The following is a 16,215-nucleotide window of genomic DNA, read 5'->3' as shown; positions in this document are numbered from 1 at the left end:
AACCCCCTTTATAGCATAGGGCTGGGCAACAGATAATTATCATGAAATAAATTTTATTCAATAGAAACACAAGACATGGTCGAGAGAAAGTCGATATAACTCATTCCATTAATATTTTGACAGAGAACACAAAAAGACAATGATAATGAGAATAGCGCCTCGCCAAAACAATCATGTATTTGGAATACGGTTACAGCCATGGTTAGGTTGATGCATACTATTATAGCATAATTTTGGAATGTAGAGTGTAGTTTGTTTGTTTTTTTTTTTTTTGTTTATCATTTGATTAAGCGGAAGGTCAGTTATATGTAATAACTGTAACTAGTGACATCAGCACCATTTTTTATTATTACATATTTGCTATTCATCTATATTCAGAAGGTGCATGTCCTTATTATTTTTTTATATATATATAAAAGTGAAGCTTTATACTAACTTAGTTTTAAAGAGGGGATAATATTTACATATATTAAAACATTCCATTTTTATAGCTTTTTTTTTTTTTTAATATCTCAAGACTTTGTAGCTGATTTTTTTTAAATATCAAAATTGGTTTAAGTGTCCAGTATCAAAAATGTCTTATTTTAAAGTAATTTTTATATTCATATATTTTTTTTTACTGTCCAAATGGTGTTAAAATTGTTTCCCCAGTATCACAATACAGTATGAAAGTTTGTGACAGTTACTGATAAGAATATTTTTTTTTTATTTATGGTGATACACAAGACTTTAAATTGAAATTCGGTTTAGATCTCAGTTTGAAAAAAATAATGATTTAATATAGATTTCTAGTGTACTTCTACAGATTTCATAATTTAAAGTTCAAATTAAATTTTTTTTAGTTTACAAAAATCTGCTTTTCTTTTCTAGTTGTTCTAGCACTTTTAACAGTTAGCCTTAACATTATTATTTTTATTATTATTTTTTTATATAAACAGTGTCATTCATATATTGATATAGCCTTTAATAAATATGGTGTTGTGATTTGGTAGAATGTGGTGGGGGGGTTTAAATATACTTTTATTAAGATTTTTTTTTATCAAATGCTAAAACTGCCTTCAGTTAATTTTAGTTTGTTTTATTTAGCTTTGTGGAGGCTTTGATGTATCTGATTTTTGCCTACCAGTACAATAAGGAGTTGTTATCAAAAGGTCAATACAGAGGACATGACGAGAACTTGTTGTCACATTACAGAAGAGAGTGCCTCCTGGTAAGCAACCTGCAAATGTTCATGTTTTTAGTTTTACATTTATCAGAAAGCGCATAATTATTTCCCGTTGTAAGTATTTTTTCCAGTTGCCTAATTAGAAGAATAAAAAATGGTCAATCAAGGTCACTTTTTTGAATTTATTTTTGCTGTCCCTCTTAAGTTCTAACTTATTTGTGTTAACTAGTGTCAGTTCTACACCATAAAATAGTGGTTTGCAGGTGTTACTATCAATAATGTGCTTCGGTTTTATTATAAGTTTCTATGTTTCTGTTTTCAATGAAACATATCACTAAAAAAAAGAGAAAAACTCTTTTCTCTTTTATGTCTCTTTGTTACCTGAGCTCAATAATGAGTGCAGAGGATGACAATTATTCAGATACCTGGTCAATAAAAAAATTGCTTACATTAAAGGAAATATTGTACCACTGCAGTCAAAGGCCCTTGTGTTTTGAGTAGGTAATAGGGAAGTTTTGAATTAATCATTCATCATTATTCCTGAAAGATATCTTTCATGCATTTGGTTGATAATATACATATTTAGCTATACAATGATCTGCCATTAATCTGCAATGATTATGTAACTTCTATTCCTTCTGATTCCCCTGTAGCCTCCCATGTCTTTCTTTATCTTAAACAGATGAGCAGTCGATATAAATCAGATACAAATCATTATGTTCAGAACACATTTTCTGAAATATTGACTTACATTAACAATTACCAGAGTCAGTGGTAATACACCAAACTGCTTTTACAAAAAGATATTTCCTCACTAGATATATATACTCATTAATGATTAGTGATGATCGACCCCTATGGAGTTCACTTTGCCATAAGTTTGTCAAGCTCTGCAAAATGCATTGAAGTCAATGGGAAGAAGGAACTAAAGTAGTTTTGATTAGATTAAATTAGTAAAGGTGCAGTGTTTTTTTAAGTGTCCCTAAAAGCCTAGGGAAGCATCTGCCAAATATGCTGGACTGATTATTGTGGCCAAAACTGTGACCTGAGCTGTGAGGCAGCAGTGCTAACCATTGCACCACCATGCTTCAAACAACAAGACACAAACAGAACAAATACCACAAACAAAAAAACAATGTCCACAAACTAATAATAAGTAAATAAAATATAGACCATTGTGTTCACAAAGTTCAAATCTTGGGGCACACATTGGCCATGCCACATAGTGGCAGTGTAGGACTGGCTTGTTCCAGTGTTTGAAGTTGTGGCTCTGTTTCTCTTTTTTGTTTCCAAGCTGTCTGTGTAAGTTCTCCACACTTTTTTCTTACATCAAAAAGATACATGCAAATTAGCCATGTGGCCTTGTGCTGCAAGCACACAGGGATCAGTGTTATATACCTGATGGCAGTACTCATAATATTCTCATTATGGCCAACTCATTTACCACATAAATGAAAAATACTGTTTTTTTTGGTTAATTCTAGTGGGGTGAAAATCCAGCTAGAGTACTGATCAAGTCTGTAACATCACACATGCGTGAAGCATCTCAGGAACAATCTTACAGCATCTTAGAATCTTAAGCATGTGTGAAAGTTCTGGCAAGGAAGCTACTACTCTGTACTAGGAAAAAATGTTCAGCAAAAGCCAATGTCACATTACGCAGCTTTTTGTTGTGGGTTATGTCAGATTTGCCAAAAACAGTCCCTGAACTCATTTCTGCATCATGTTGAATTAAACAACTGAAAATAGCAATCCATGTTATATTTACTGACCAAGCGCAATCTTCCAGGACAGTTGTGCTAGCTCCTTTTTCTGACAGCCAATAGTATACTGCCTAACGGAGCCAGCACTATGCAAAGGGTTAATAGCTGAAACAAGTTCAGCAGCAATCTAGTTGTAGTATAATTCCACCAATTCAGTGATTGATCTTTAACATGTTTGTATCGATTTTTTACATTATGTGGACCATTAATAGTAATAGTATTTTTTTAAAATGAGTAACATTGCACAATAGCGCTTCATTGTGCCAAACTATGCCTTTCTTGCCTTTAAATGAGGTGAAATCTTGAAGTGTGTGTTAGTACGGAAATTCTATAAACATCTGCACTAAGCACTTTGGAGACACCAGCTAAATGAGATGTTTAGCAGCTTTCAAAGAATATGACATCCACACTGAAACACAAGTGAGGCTGAAAGCATATACACATTAAACAGATGTAAACGTGCTCTGAATTTATTTATTATGTTTGACTATGTGGAAAATTCATGAAGCTTAGACTCAAAAACTAGCATTTATACAAGTTTATAGTGAGCTTATACTCAAGAAATGTTTATTTACAGTATTTTGTCATTACACTGCATTTTCCTACTTTGTTCTACAGGCAAGCAGAAAGGGTCAAAGTGATCTGAAATTGTTTGGAAAATTGCTCATCAGTGCATTATTGATTCCTTAAATTAACATGAAACTCATGTGATCAGTGCATGAACAGTGAATTAGAGCAGCTGTCTTAAAACAAAGTGGTTGGTATGTTTAAGTAACCTGGGTAATGTTGGATTTCAAGTTCAGCTTTAAATCAGTGAGGACAGCTACATTCTTTTTTTTGGGGATCATCTTTAAAGCTAGGTGATCAAGTTCATTCTTATAGTCCTTGTTTTTTCATTAGTCAATAAGTGAAACTGAATTTTTTTTCTTGCTAAACTTAGGAAAAACATTCATCTACTCTGTAATGCTAAATGTTAAATAGGTATTCAGGAATGGAATTAAGAACATCTTTGTCTCCAGCACTAACCTATTTAGCTGTTTGTTGTTTGAACAACTGTAAAATTCTTTTACCCAAAGGCAGCATGTATAATGAGAGCAGTAATGGAACAAGGATTGATCCTTGTGGCACACCACACCCTAAATCATACATTTTTGACTGACAGTTGTTTATGCTTAAAAGGATTTGTTTTCTCAATTGAACAGTATATGATTGAAACCAGCTGAAGGCAGTTGCTGATTGGCCAGCCCACTGTTGTGGAGTACTGTAATCTTTGGTGTCAAATTTAGCAGTCAAAGAGAATATGTAGAAATGTGAATCTGGACAGACTTGGCTACCTTGTCCTAGGCAAGTTCCTCCATTGCCTTCTGGGAAATTCACTGGCCACTCAAAATATAAAATCTCTTCAGTGTTACCTGAGTGTACCTCTCTGTCTGATTGATTTTGTCACTTGTGTCCCTTAAATGGTTCTGGCACTTCTTTTTATATGTTTTGAAATTGTGCTCCCATCTCTGCGTTTTGGTCTGATGAGGGGTTTCATTTTACTTGCTTTCACAGCTTATGTCCATCTAGGTTCCTTTTTCTTGACTTGTATTTTCTTGCTTGGTTCATCAGCCAAGATAAAATCCACATTGCTCCAATTTATTCTAATGCTGAGCTGCTGCATGTGTTCTGCATTCCAGTGTACCAGTTTTTTACCAGAAAGTCTGTGAACCCTTTGTAAACCTTTGGAACACACCCTCTTACCCTCCTTTTTCAAAATGAGGACTAGTCTACCAGTTCCGAGGTACTGTCCCCACTTCCCATGCAACATTCAAAAGGAATGTTAGCCAAAAAAGCCACTACAAATTTGCCAGTGTGGAGCTGTTTAAGTACCACAATAGTGACATCAGCCATAGAGACTCTATCCAATGCTTCTGGCAAAGCATTTATACAATGTTTAGGGTATGTCCCTGTTGAGGTCTGTATTTGATGATCACTTGACTAATCAGCACCACTCTTTAATATCCAAAACATATAGGTTAACAACAAATGACACACTCATAAAGTCGATCAGTGATCTGTTGTCCAGGGTGCTCTTTTTCATGGTACTCTTAGGAGTAAGTCTGTTTTAGGACATGGTGTTCATTATGGATAGCGCATGTTTGGCAAAGATGTACAGTAAAAAATCACTGCTTTGAATACAGATTACACAAGTCATTCCTCCCTCCTCTTTTGAGCAGATCAGTTTAAATTTGTCTAAAAATACATAACACTCAGAGCAAGTATTTGGTGCATACATGTAAATTAAAACAAAATTTCCTGTCTGCAACTTGAAGCTGCATTGGGATGACAACTTCCTGTACTGGAGCAAGCACCAACTGTGTGGTATCTTGCTGTGGGCTTTTAAGTGTCCTCGGACAGGTATAGAGCACTCCCCCATGAGGCAAATCCAGAAAAGAGATAGACCACCTTTAATAATGAAGTCTGTTTTCATATCCATTTCTTTGTGTAGAGGCTGAGTCTAACTGTGTCTAGCAGGTATTTTTCAAACTCTTATACAAGTTTGTGAGGATGCGAGTTCGATACATGCTCCCATCATCTGTCCGGGAGCCCTTGAACCCTACACCGTCAGTAATGTTACTGATGAGCTTAGCAGTGAGGCACAATCATAGCAAGGAGATGGTGCAAAAGTGCAAGGTGCTTTTATTTAAAACAATCAACAAAAACAAGGTGTTCAAAATAAAATGCAGTGCATTAAAAAACGTCTTCAAATAAATAATCCATAAAAACAGTTGTGAAACGTGGAGGTTAAAAAAAAAAAACAAATAGAAAAATCTTCTAAAAACAATGAGGTTAAAATAGCACAGGAAGCAATCCTTTAAAAACACAAAGCCCAGTGTCTTCTTTTTACCATGGCGGCTCCCCTGGTACTCCCATCTGGGCTACTCAACAGGAGAGTCGCCTACCTGCAGGAACAGCTGCCTTTCACTCTGGTCCGGTAGCCCTCCGATCCCTGGCTATGTCGGGCTCCAAACCTGACCGAGACTTGGGTTATTTCCCCAGCGGCCAAGGCGCTCGCGCTCGGGCTAAACCAGCCCAAAGCCTCCTCGACTCCCACTCCTTTCAACGGTCAGTCGTCTCCTCTACAGGTCACTCCAGCTCCTAAATCGCTCAGCTGGAGTGACCGCTTCCTTCAGCCCCACCGAGTTTCGGCCAAACACTCCCCTCGTGGGCTCACCACCCAGCTGCCTGCTTTCTCTCATTCGAGCCTGCTCTTGCTCGCTCGCTCACTCTCCTTCTTCCTCACACCAGCTCTCTCCACCTGCTTCCTGCCGTTTCTTGCTACCTCCCGTCCTCTTCTTTTTTTCTTTTTTTTTTTCTCTTTCATCTTAGCCGACTTGCGCTTCTATTTTATCCAGAGGGCATGGCAGCTGTAGCAAATTAGCAGCCCCAGGAACAATCACGGATGCGGGCGGTCTCTCACCTGTGCACTTAGATGAGAAACGACCACACCACAAATCGCCCTGAGAACTGCTTCAGCCACACAACCACCATGCCCCCTCACTAAGCTGCGAGCGCAGTGATTATTTATTTAAAACTGGCCTTTGCTGAGAGTTGTGGACCCGCTATACCACAAAGTTACAGGTCCTTCTGCACTATACCACAAAGTTACAGGTCCTTCTGCACTAGAGAATTTATGTTCCTCATCCCAACATGTAGTTCCCATTATCAGCTCCATCCCACTCTTGTATGTCACCCAACTCACCTTGCATCCTACCGTCATATTTTGCCTTGTTTGTAGGCCCAAGAGCTGAGATAAACTGAGTACACTGTGTGGGTCACACATTCTAAGACACTTGCCAGCAAACATCAGTACCAGAGTTGAGTAGAGGAGTGGGTCCCGGTCTTTCTGCTCCAGGCAAGACTCACTTTGATTTAACTGGAACTTTCATGAGGGACTTCCATGAATTGTTCTTTCTTTAAAACCTCCCAGTGGACTGGTTTGCCATGCATAATCCTTACCTCTAGGAAGCATAGCTCCAAGGATGATTATGACACATAAACCACCATACTAAGGTCTCAACATGCAGATATCTTTTATTAGGATAACTAGAAACTTCTTTGTGTATGGTTTGGTTCTAACTCATAGTGTGCTTTAACTCTACAAGTTAGCAGATATATAGATTGTTGTATTTTATTGCCCTTGTCATAATTTAGAAAATGCATGGTTAAATAAATGTTAGCTCTTTTGCATTAGTTTTACTAATTTTTTTTTAATTTTATTTTTTTTCCACCCAGAAATTAAATGAGCACGCAGCTTTCCTCTTTGAGTCCGGAGATGATCAAGAAGTTAATAATGGGCTATCAATAATGAATGAGCTGGTAGTTCCTTGCTTACCTTTGCTACTTATAGATGAGCTGGAAGAAAAAGATGTGGTAGCTGTTGAAGACATGCGGAATCGTTGGTGTTCTTATTTGGGACAAGAAATGGAAGGTAATTTTGAGACCTGCTGAAATGATTTTCCTGGTATTTAGTTATTCGTTTCATTTCATAATGCACAAACTTTCTTCTGTCCTATTTTATGTTAAATGACATCGGTACTGTCCTGTATAAAGAAAAAGTTCAAATTTTCTTAAGCTGCCCAAGTTTTGGATATTCTTAAAAATTGCAATGATTTACTTTATGAGGTAGAAGTACATAATAAACAAGAATAGTAAATGTCAGATATGTAAAAAATAAAAATGTGTTCTTCAATTTAATGGTTTAAGTCTACATATTTATGATTGTAATCGAAATTTGAAATTTTTTACCCTCTGGTAGAGGTCTGTAGAGGGCTAAATGCCTAGTAAAGGATCAAAAATATTCATAAGCATTGACCTTGAAATAGTGTAAAATGATACCCCGCATGTTTCTGTTTGAAATGTGTTGTTTTTATCTTCTGGGAGTGACTCTTAGAAGGCTGGGACCACCAGTAAAGATTCAGATACCAAAAATTTTACCCCGCTCTTGATCAACAACCCCTAAGTGTTTTGAGGTTTTATGAAAAGGAGTAAGTTTGACCCTTTGGTCATTCTGGGGTCTGTTGATGTGACATGCTCAACTTCAAGTCCTTCTGATTATTTTTGCTGAAGATACCTATTGGTTTACTCTTTATCATTAGGGTTTAATTTTCTGCACAAAATATAATCCACAAATAAATTAGAAATTAAGGTTTTTCAGGTCTACAGGGCCAACAAGACATCAAGATATGGTACATATGTGGGGGATTTCTCATACTGATGAGGCAGGGGGCACAGGACAAAAAAAACCTAAAAGGTTATTCACAGCGTTCATAAGTAATTCTTATGAACACAAAAGATCACATACATTATGCAAAATTACAGTGTATGTTGTATCACTGCATTCCAACTAGGCTCGGGAGCTGTTTATACCAACTTGTCTTCCCCAAAACACATTTTCTTGAATTCTTCTGACATTCCCATGACAGCCGTTTTGGTGGAACTTTGGCCAATAATTTGAAAGACACCTGGAGTCATGTGAATGCCTGCTTCATATGTCTACAGTATAAAAATCCACCCTGCTGAACACATTCAGTCTATCATGTAGAATGTCTCCTCTTTTTTAACAAGGAAACAACAGTAAGATGTCTTTTTGCTGTACCATTTGTCATTAAAGTCAGCTGGCTCATCTTGAGGGTGAGATTTTTGTAGATACTTGTTTGGTGAATAAAGTTAGGTCTGGAAAGTGGCTTAGTAAAAAGAAACACAGAAACCAAAAAAGTTTTTAGCATATCATGAGCTCATGGTTGCACAGTATGTACATATTTTTTTTAAATTAATGAAACTATAAAGGTTAGGAATCTGAGTGTCTTCCATTTTAATTGCTAGCATTTATTTCAGTGCAAACCAGACTGCTTTTCTGTGTTTTAAAACTAGACTTTTCACTACAATTCCATGTTTGTTTATCTGTCATACATGTTGTATTTTGTGACTACTTTTTAGGGATTAAGGTTTGGAGATAATTTTATATGTATATATTTGCTTATGACTTTGATGGTGGGTATACAATGTTATTTAATTTTTTATTACTATCTTGTATACATTTTGCTTTGATTATAATTTTGTTATAACTATTTTGGCAACTTAATTAACTATTTTTTGGCAACTTATTTAAATTCAATGAGAGAAATGTGGGGTATACTAAAAAAAAATCAGTAGTCAAAATAAGATTACAATATTTATATGTGAATGCAGTATTATTTAATGCATTTTCATTGAATTTCAATACAGGATATTAGTAGATGTAACTAAATACTAAAGGCCCTGTCATGTCACACTCTTTGATTTTTCCAATGTTTTTCAGTTGCAGACTTCATTTACACAATCTTAGTGTGTTTGTGTAGTTTGACATACCCACTCAGTCCAATCAGTCTGCGACTCATCCCAAACAAATATAACAGATTTGATTTTGTCACAGTGATGCTCTTCTGTGTGATGTCATGTGTTTGTTATGCCATGACCGAACTGAAAAAGAAAAATAAAATGGCAAAGATTGCAAAGGGCCATACCTGTACATCTTCTGCTTCCAGGTAGCACATCACTGGCCATCAGAAAAACGTTTGGAAATCCAAAACTAATTTGTCATTCACTGCAGTAAATAGTCATGTAATCTGACAGCCTCAGGCAACAAGATCAGAAATGGTAGTCGTCAAGTTTGACATGCCGTCCAACTAGAAGGTGTATAACATGAGCCCGAGTTAAGATATCCATGCACATCTTTTACATTTCTTGCAGAAATGTTAAATTGTGTTTTCTTATTCAAAAGAAAATGATTGCTGAAGCAAGCCAAATAATTTTTTATACAATAGCTAGTGGCCAACTGTATGGCATAATAGTCTGAAGCTCTCTATGTTAGTTTAACATTATTTTGTAATGTCAGTTTCTGGTCAGTAGATCAGGTCTAAGCTCAGATGAGTGCAAGAAGCTTCATTTGAAATGTTTGTTTGTTGAGAAACTCATGTTAGATTTTACTGCTGTCTGCAAACGGTAAGCTAATAATGTAAGAATTGTACCTGAAAAAAAAAATCCTCTCATCTTGCTTCTTGAATCCAACTAGGACTGAGCTGACATGAATTTAACCTGCAAAGAACCATTTTTCCACAGCTGGGCTGCTGATCTTCTAAAGGAATTCCCCTCCCTACCCAGAAGCCCTGCCTTCCAGGCCTGCTAAGTTCTGTGTCTCATTAATGTACAGCACCCCACTGGGCTGTAATGGTAGCAGACAGTAATTCATACTGCCAACAAAAAGCCGCAGAAATGTGCATACAATTACTCATTTGTGTTTGTTTTATGTTTCCTAACAGTTTAATTTAATAACACAACATTCTCAGATCCCCTTAATCCTATTCAGAGTCACAGTTGGGCCAGAGCCTGTCCTGGCAGCTCTTGGTACAAGGCAGGAACTGCTCTTCTCACGCTTGCACAGAGCCAGTTAATGCATCTTCAGGGATGTGGGTGGAAAACTGCTTGAGAGAACTTTATTTTAAATTACAAGAATGTAGTTTTGTTGTAGCCCTGATAACATATTGAAAAGGTGAAGATAACTGGGATAAGTGTCAGGCTTTATGAAATGGCGTTCCTTGTAAACACATGTTTAGATAGTTTCTTAATAAATTTGTCATTGCTAGCATCTGTTGACCTTAATACATTCCTTTTCTTCTTCATTTTTAGCCAATCTCCAAGAAAAGCTTACTGATTTCCTCCCCAAGTTGCTCGACTGCTCAACTGAGATTAAAACCTTCCGTGACCCTCCAAAATTACCTTCCTATTCTACAAATGAACTGTATGAACGTTTTAAGAAAGTGATGTTATCTCTCAGTCGAACTCCTGCGGATGGCAGATGAGCATACCCAGTTCCAGCACTCAAAAGCCCATTTTAGCCAGTGCCGCCGCCTTATGGGGTTTGCTTTTTGCTGCTATAGGTTTTTATTGCTATTATCACTGTTATCATCACTGTTTTAAAGCATCTGCATCTGAGGTAAAGAACAGTACACTTCAAATAAAGCGAGGCTGTAAAGGTGATTTTTTTAGCGCATGACGCCGAGGCTTTGTTTAAATGAGACAGATTTTGGTTTACAGGTTTCTTTTTTTCTGTATTTTTCTTTATTTTTGTGTATAACTGTAAAGAATGACTGCTGTTTTTTCCATTGATCTGTTACAGTATTATGCTTTTATTTAAAGAAAAAAATGGCTCTTTATTTAGACTGAGCCTTTTAATGATTGCAATACAAAACTCCTAGGTGTTGGCAAAATAGAACCTATTTAGGCACCAAATTGGTTTGTGAAAAACAATGAGAGAATAAAATTTTATTTATGGCGAATTTGGTATTTTATCCCAAGTCCTTTTAAATAACCTATAATATATGTGTGTGTGTATGTGAATATACATAAACACACACACATCCACACAATGTTAAATCAAAAAATAAAGGAAATTTGAAAATGACATAACCTCAACAGATAGAAGGTGATGCAATACAACACATTCCTGATGGCTTATGGGTAGTTTGAACACTCACAGCACAGCGCTCTTCCATTACTCTAATTGAATCCAAGGTCAAATGAACTTGGGTGCTGTGCTTTGGAATTGCACCATTGTTGAACAGCGGGCCATAGTGAGATTTCTTTGGGCAGAAGGAGTGAAACTTGCTGAAGTGCACCATAGGATGTTGGCTTAGTACGAAAGTGAAAAGCAGCTGACTCAACGAAAAGTGTATGAATGGGTAAGATTCATAAAAGCAGGGTTAATGTTTGTGGTTTACCATATATTGGAATGGCAAATGCAATGCATTTTGTTACTAAAAGTTTTTGTGATGCATCATCTTTTGAAATGACCGAGACATGGACTCCCGACAGAGACGCATAGACATTTATCCTTTTATTAAGGTATGTGCGTGTGTGTTTGTATAGAATATATGTGTTCCACTCATAAGTTTACATTCTCCTGACAGAATCTGTAAGATGTTTACCATTCTTAGAAAACACGAGTGATCATGTGAAACATGTTTCTTTTATTTAGTAATACAACTTGGATCAAACTATGTGTTGAGGTCTGGGGACTTTGAGGGCCACTTCAGAATGTTCACTTTCTTCCGCTTCAGCCACCAAAGAGCTGACATGGCCTTGTACTTTTTATTTATGGAGGCATATTGTAACAACTGTGGGGCTGATGCCATCTGCTTTCTCCTTCCATTGATATCCTTCAACACTGCTGCTGATGCCCTGGTTTTGTACAGCTCTTTCCATATGGCTATATATGCCGTTTTCTTCCTTGTACACAGCTTGGACATTTCACACCACCAGTTGCACATTACACCTCACTTGGGCTTAGAGACATCATCTACCTCAATTCTGTGAGACAATCCAAACCAGGACCTTTAAAACAACTGGACTGTGGCCACATCTATTGGACTTTAGCAGCAGAGAAACAGCTCTGAAGTTCTTGCAGGTAAGTGCTGTCAATCTGTGCCCCCTCTTCCATGCTCCTTTCATTTCCATGTGCCAGTCCCAATGTGGCATTTCTTTTTTCCAGCTTCTACCATCTTTATAATCTGGATTTTAGTGGGCCAGGTTGGTCAGGACAGTGGACTGTAAGTGGATTACTGCCCTGATAAATATGGGATCCAGTATTTCAGTAGTTTGACTGTTGTACGTTTTTGGGCCAGAGAGTACAGCGTAGCCTCGGGACTGCCCAGTCAATGAACCAAAATGCACCAATCACAGACTTGGACTCCTGATATTACCAAAGGGCTAAAAGACACATCAGGACGTAGAGAAACTGCTGGCCCTTTATGTGATGACAAGCACACCATGACCGATGTAGTGCAGCATTCAGTTCAAACTAAGAGGGTGCCCAGCCCATCTAGGTCTCCCTTAGGAAGATGCCATTGACAAAACAAGTTACACTTGGGGAACAGGTGAAAGCAATAGCTGCTACAGGGATAGTTAAGCCAATTAACAGCCCTTGGTTAACCCTCATGGCATCTGTCGGGAAGAAAAAACTACAAGTGATTGAACAGTATGACTTGCAAGGATGTGTAATCCGGCACCCAGACTGATGCACTGGATTGCATTGCTGGGTTTTGCTGGTTTAGGCCTCTTGACCTCCACAGCGACTAACGGCAAGTAGAGTTATCCCCAGGGGACCTGTCCCAAGACTGCGTTCTCAATTGGGCAGGGGCTTTGCATTTCACAGTCATGCCCTTTGGTTTATATAACACCTAACTCCTTTGAGTGTTTGATGGAGCTCTACTGGCTACCATTATGTTTGGGCCATTTACGGATGCATGCTGTTCATTTTGGAGAGGCTCTCAGCAGAGCACTTGGTTATATTAAGGAGGCAGGTCTCCACATAGTCTCCAAGAGGTGTGACATGCTTTGTTGGGAGGTGGCATGTTTGTGGCATTTGAATGGTACAGGTGGTGTAACTACACCACCCTGCTGTGAGAGACTGGCTGCACCGAGACTGAAATGTTTCCTCTAGAGTTACCTCTTATAGTATGGCTGATTTCTCTAGAAATTTGCCAACACTGCTTGCACTTTCAAAATGCAGACTGCAAGATAGTCTTCAATCAGCTACAATCTGCACCGAATGGAGCTCCAGCTTTGGCAGTTTAGCCAGTCTGAATCCACGTAAGCTGTTAATTGTGGAAACAGATGCAAATGCTATGGGAGTGGGAGTCATACTTTCCCAGGAGGGACCAATGGGTGGGAGTGTATTCTCATGTGCTTTAGCAGGGCTGTCAGCCAAGTGGAATTTAATTTTTACTCTCCTGGGCAAAACATCCTAGGAGTGTTGCACGATATCCACCACCTCAGATCCTACCGGTATGGCTTCCCTTTCTACTTGCACAAGACATGGTTACTTGGTAGCTTAAGTTGGCAGGAAAAACATACGTGATGCTAAAGTTTTGTTGCAGTGCTCCAGTGCACTGGCAGAGTGCAGGTGTTGTGTGTAAGCACAAGGCAAAAAAAAAAAGCAACATGGAGGCAAGCATGTGACTACTGCTTATAGGCTGGGACTAACAGGAGAACCTTTAGATTGGCCCGGGTCTGCCCTGGAAGGCTAAACATGAATTGGCCCGCTGAGAAAATGCTTGGGAAGTCATGACCTTGGTCCACTTTATCAAGTTTGGAAGGTCTCTTGTAGTTGGTTGTGGCGCAGGTGGGCTCCAATCAAGTTCTAGAAACCTCTCAAGGAGAACTTAAGCAAATGGGATGCACCAGACCACAATCTGGAGTGCCACCACGTCTTTGAATGAGAGGAAGAGAAAGAGGTTGGGAGCATGAGCTTTGCCGCACCCACCATTTCAGTTTTTGATTTTTAATGAATTTGCAAGCTTTTCTGAACGCATCTTTTCATTTCTGGGCTGAGGTGTGATATGGGTTGTGACATTTCGGTACAGTAATGATCCTGAACTAGCATTATGATTATCTGCCTGGGGCTCTCTACCCACCAATCTGTAACATACAGTATGATGTTTGTGTGACATAGACTAGTGATGAGTGACCTTCTAAGGTTCCATTTCAGCAGTTGCAGATGGAGGCATCAATGAAGATGATGTGGGTTGGGTTGACATAAGAATGATAGGGGAAACCAGAACTCTCCAAACTTCTTCCATTTCACAATTATTGATGCCATTGCCCTTGGGGAATACTCACAGCTTTAGAAATGGTTTTATACCCTTACCCTGATCTACACCAAACTACAATATTATCACGGAGGTCCACAGAGAGTTCCTGGGACTTCATGATTTGGTTTCTGCCCTGGCACACAAGGTGTGAACTATGGGAACCACTATAAATGGGTGTGCGCCATTCTAAATTGTGTCCAGTCAATCCAGTTTGGCCCAGACGGGCTCCAATCAAGTTCTAGAAACATTTTAAGGAGAACAAAAGCAAACATGATGCACCAGACCACAATCTGGAGTGCTACTACTTCTATGAATGAGAGGAGGAGGAGGTTGGGAGCATACGCTGATAACGCATTGCCACACTCACAATTTCAGTTTTTGATTTTTGTTGAATTTGCAGTCTTTTCTGAAGGCATGTTTTCATGTTGTCATTATGGGTCATCGAGTGTAGAGTGGTAAACAAAAATGGCAGATTTACCCTTTTAAAATTAAACCTGCAAAACAATGAAGTGTGCAGAAAGTGAATTGGTCTGAATAAGTTCTGAATTCATTGTATTTGGGCTTTTCTATACTCATTGTGCTATGGTGGCACGGGATAATAGTACATTTTATTTATATAGCACCTTTCCTATGCTCAAAGTGGGATTGCATTTCTTTATTTTTAAGATTAAACAAAAACTAAACAAATCATTCAAAATAAAAACTAATTGAGGTAAATCCTTAGAACTTAAACTAAAATCAAAATGATCACAACTTCATACAACTGAACTAAAAATGAATTGATATCTTAAAAGACTATAAAACTCCAACCTCATTTCTAAGATGTGTGTGTGTGTGTGTGCTCACCCTGTGGTGGACTTGCATCCTGTCCATACATAAGTGGATTTAGAAGATGGACGGCATGGAGCCTGCACACACTGCCTGAGATCACATGGATCTTTCTTTGGTTTCCTGCCATGTTTCCAAGATGGATATGAGTGTCAGCTGAACTGGCCCACTTTAGGGCCATCTCTTACTGAGCATCCAGTTTTCTGAATTTTAGAAAAGCAGATTCAAACGTTTGCCCTTGACAGACTGGTACTCCATCCCTGGTTGATTCCTCCCGGAAATCCAGCAATACCTGAAGGGTTTCATAAATAGATGGCTGCATCTCCACTTGTTACCGGAGGGTTTAATAATTCTCTCTCACTGCCTCTCAGAGATGTGTGGCATTTTTGAACATGCACACTTTTTTGTCAGATATGTTCATTAAATATGCATACAGTAAATGTTTTAATATTTTATGCAGTTATACAGCTGGGTACCCTTCTAGCATTGGTTCTAGTATAAGTGCAGTGCGTTACAAACCCCATTGGGGAAAATGCAGACCAGGGAAAAAAAAAATCCACAGAGCCCTGTACTTGTTATTTTTAATCACCACTAGATGGCGACAAGCCTTTATCAAATAAACACTTCCAGTGTGCTGAAGCTGACAGGCACAAAGGCTGATTGAATTTCACTTTCTTTCACTTATACGTTTCATTTGGGTCCAATATGGGGCACTGCTCGGGCAGGCCAGAAACTGAAGACTGATTTTTGAATACCTGTCCTAAAATACTTGAATATATGTGAAGTA

At 38.2% G+C, this 16,215-nt stretch overlaps 1 protein-coding gene across 6 annotated transcripts in view; it reads left to right on the top strand.

Moving 5' to 3' along the window:
- usp25 (ubiquitin specific peptidase 25) overlaps window positions 1–11,288 on the top strand; it is a 201,483-nt gene extending 190,195 nt beyond the window's left edge. For all 6 annotated transcript variants that reach the window (XM_051927070.1, XM_051927072.1, XM_051927073.1 and 3 more), the window contains 3 exons: window positions 1,087–1,210; window positions 7,207–7,402; window positions 10,639–11,288. In XM_051927070.1, coding sequence (XP_051783030.1) covers window positions 1,087–1,210; window positions 7,207–7,402; window positions 10,639–10,811 — 493 coding nt within the window. In that variant the 3' untranslated portion in view covers window positions 10,812–11,288. The remainder of the gene's footprint in view (window positions 1–1,086; window positions 1,211–7,206; window positions 7,403–10,638) is intronic.
- Window positions 11,289–16,215: the final 4,927 nt, after the last annotated feature.

Source organism: Erpetoichthys calabaricus, chromosome 4, assembly GCF_900747795.2.
Source record: "Erpetoichthys calabaricus chromosome 4, fErpCal1.3, whole genome shotgun sequence".
Taxonomy (NCBI): Eukaryota; Metazoa; Chordata; class Cladistia; order Polypteriformes; family Polypteridae; genus Erpetoichthys; species Erpetoichthys calabaricus.
This window is presented reverse-complemented; position numbering and strand designations above follow the sequence as displayed.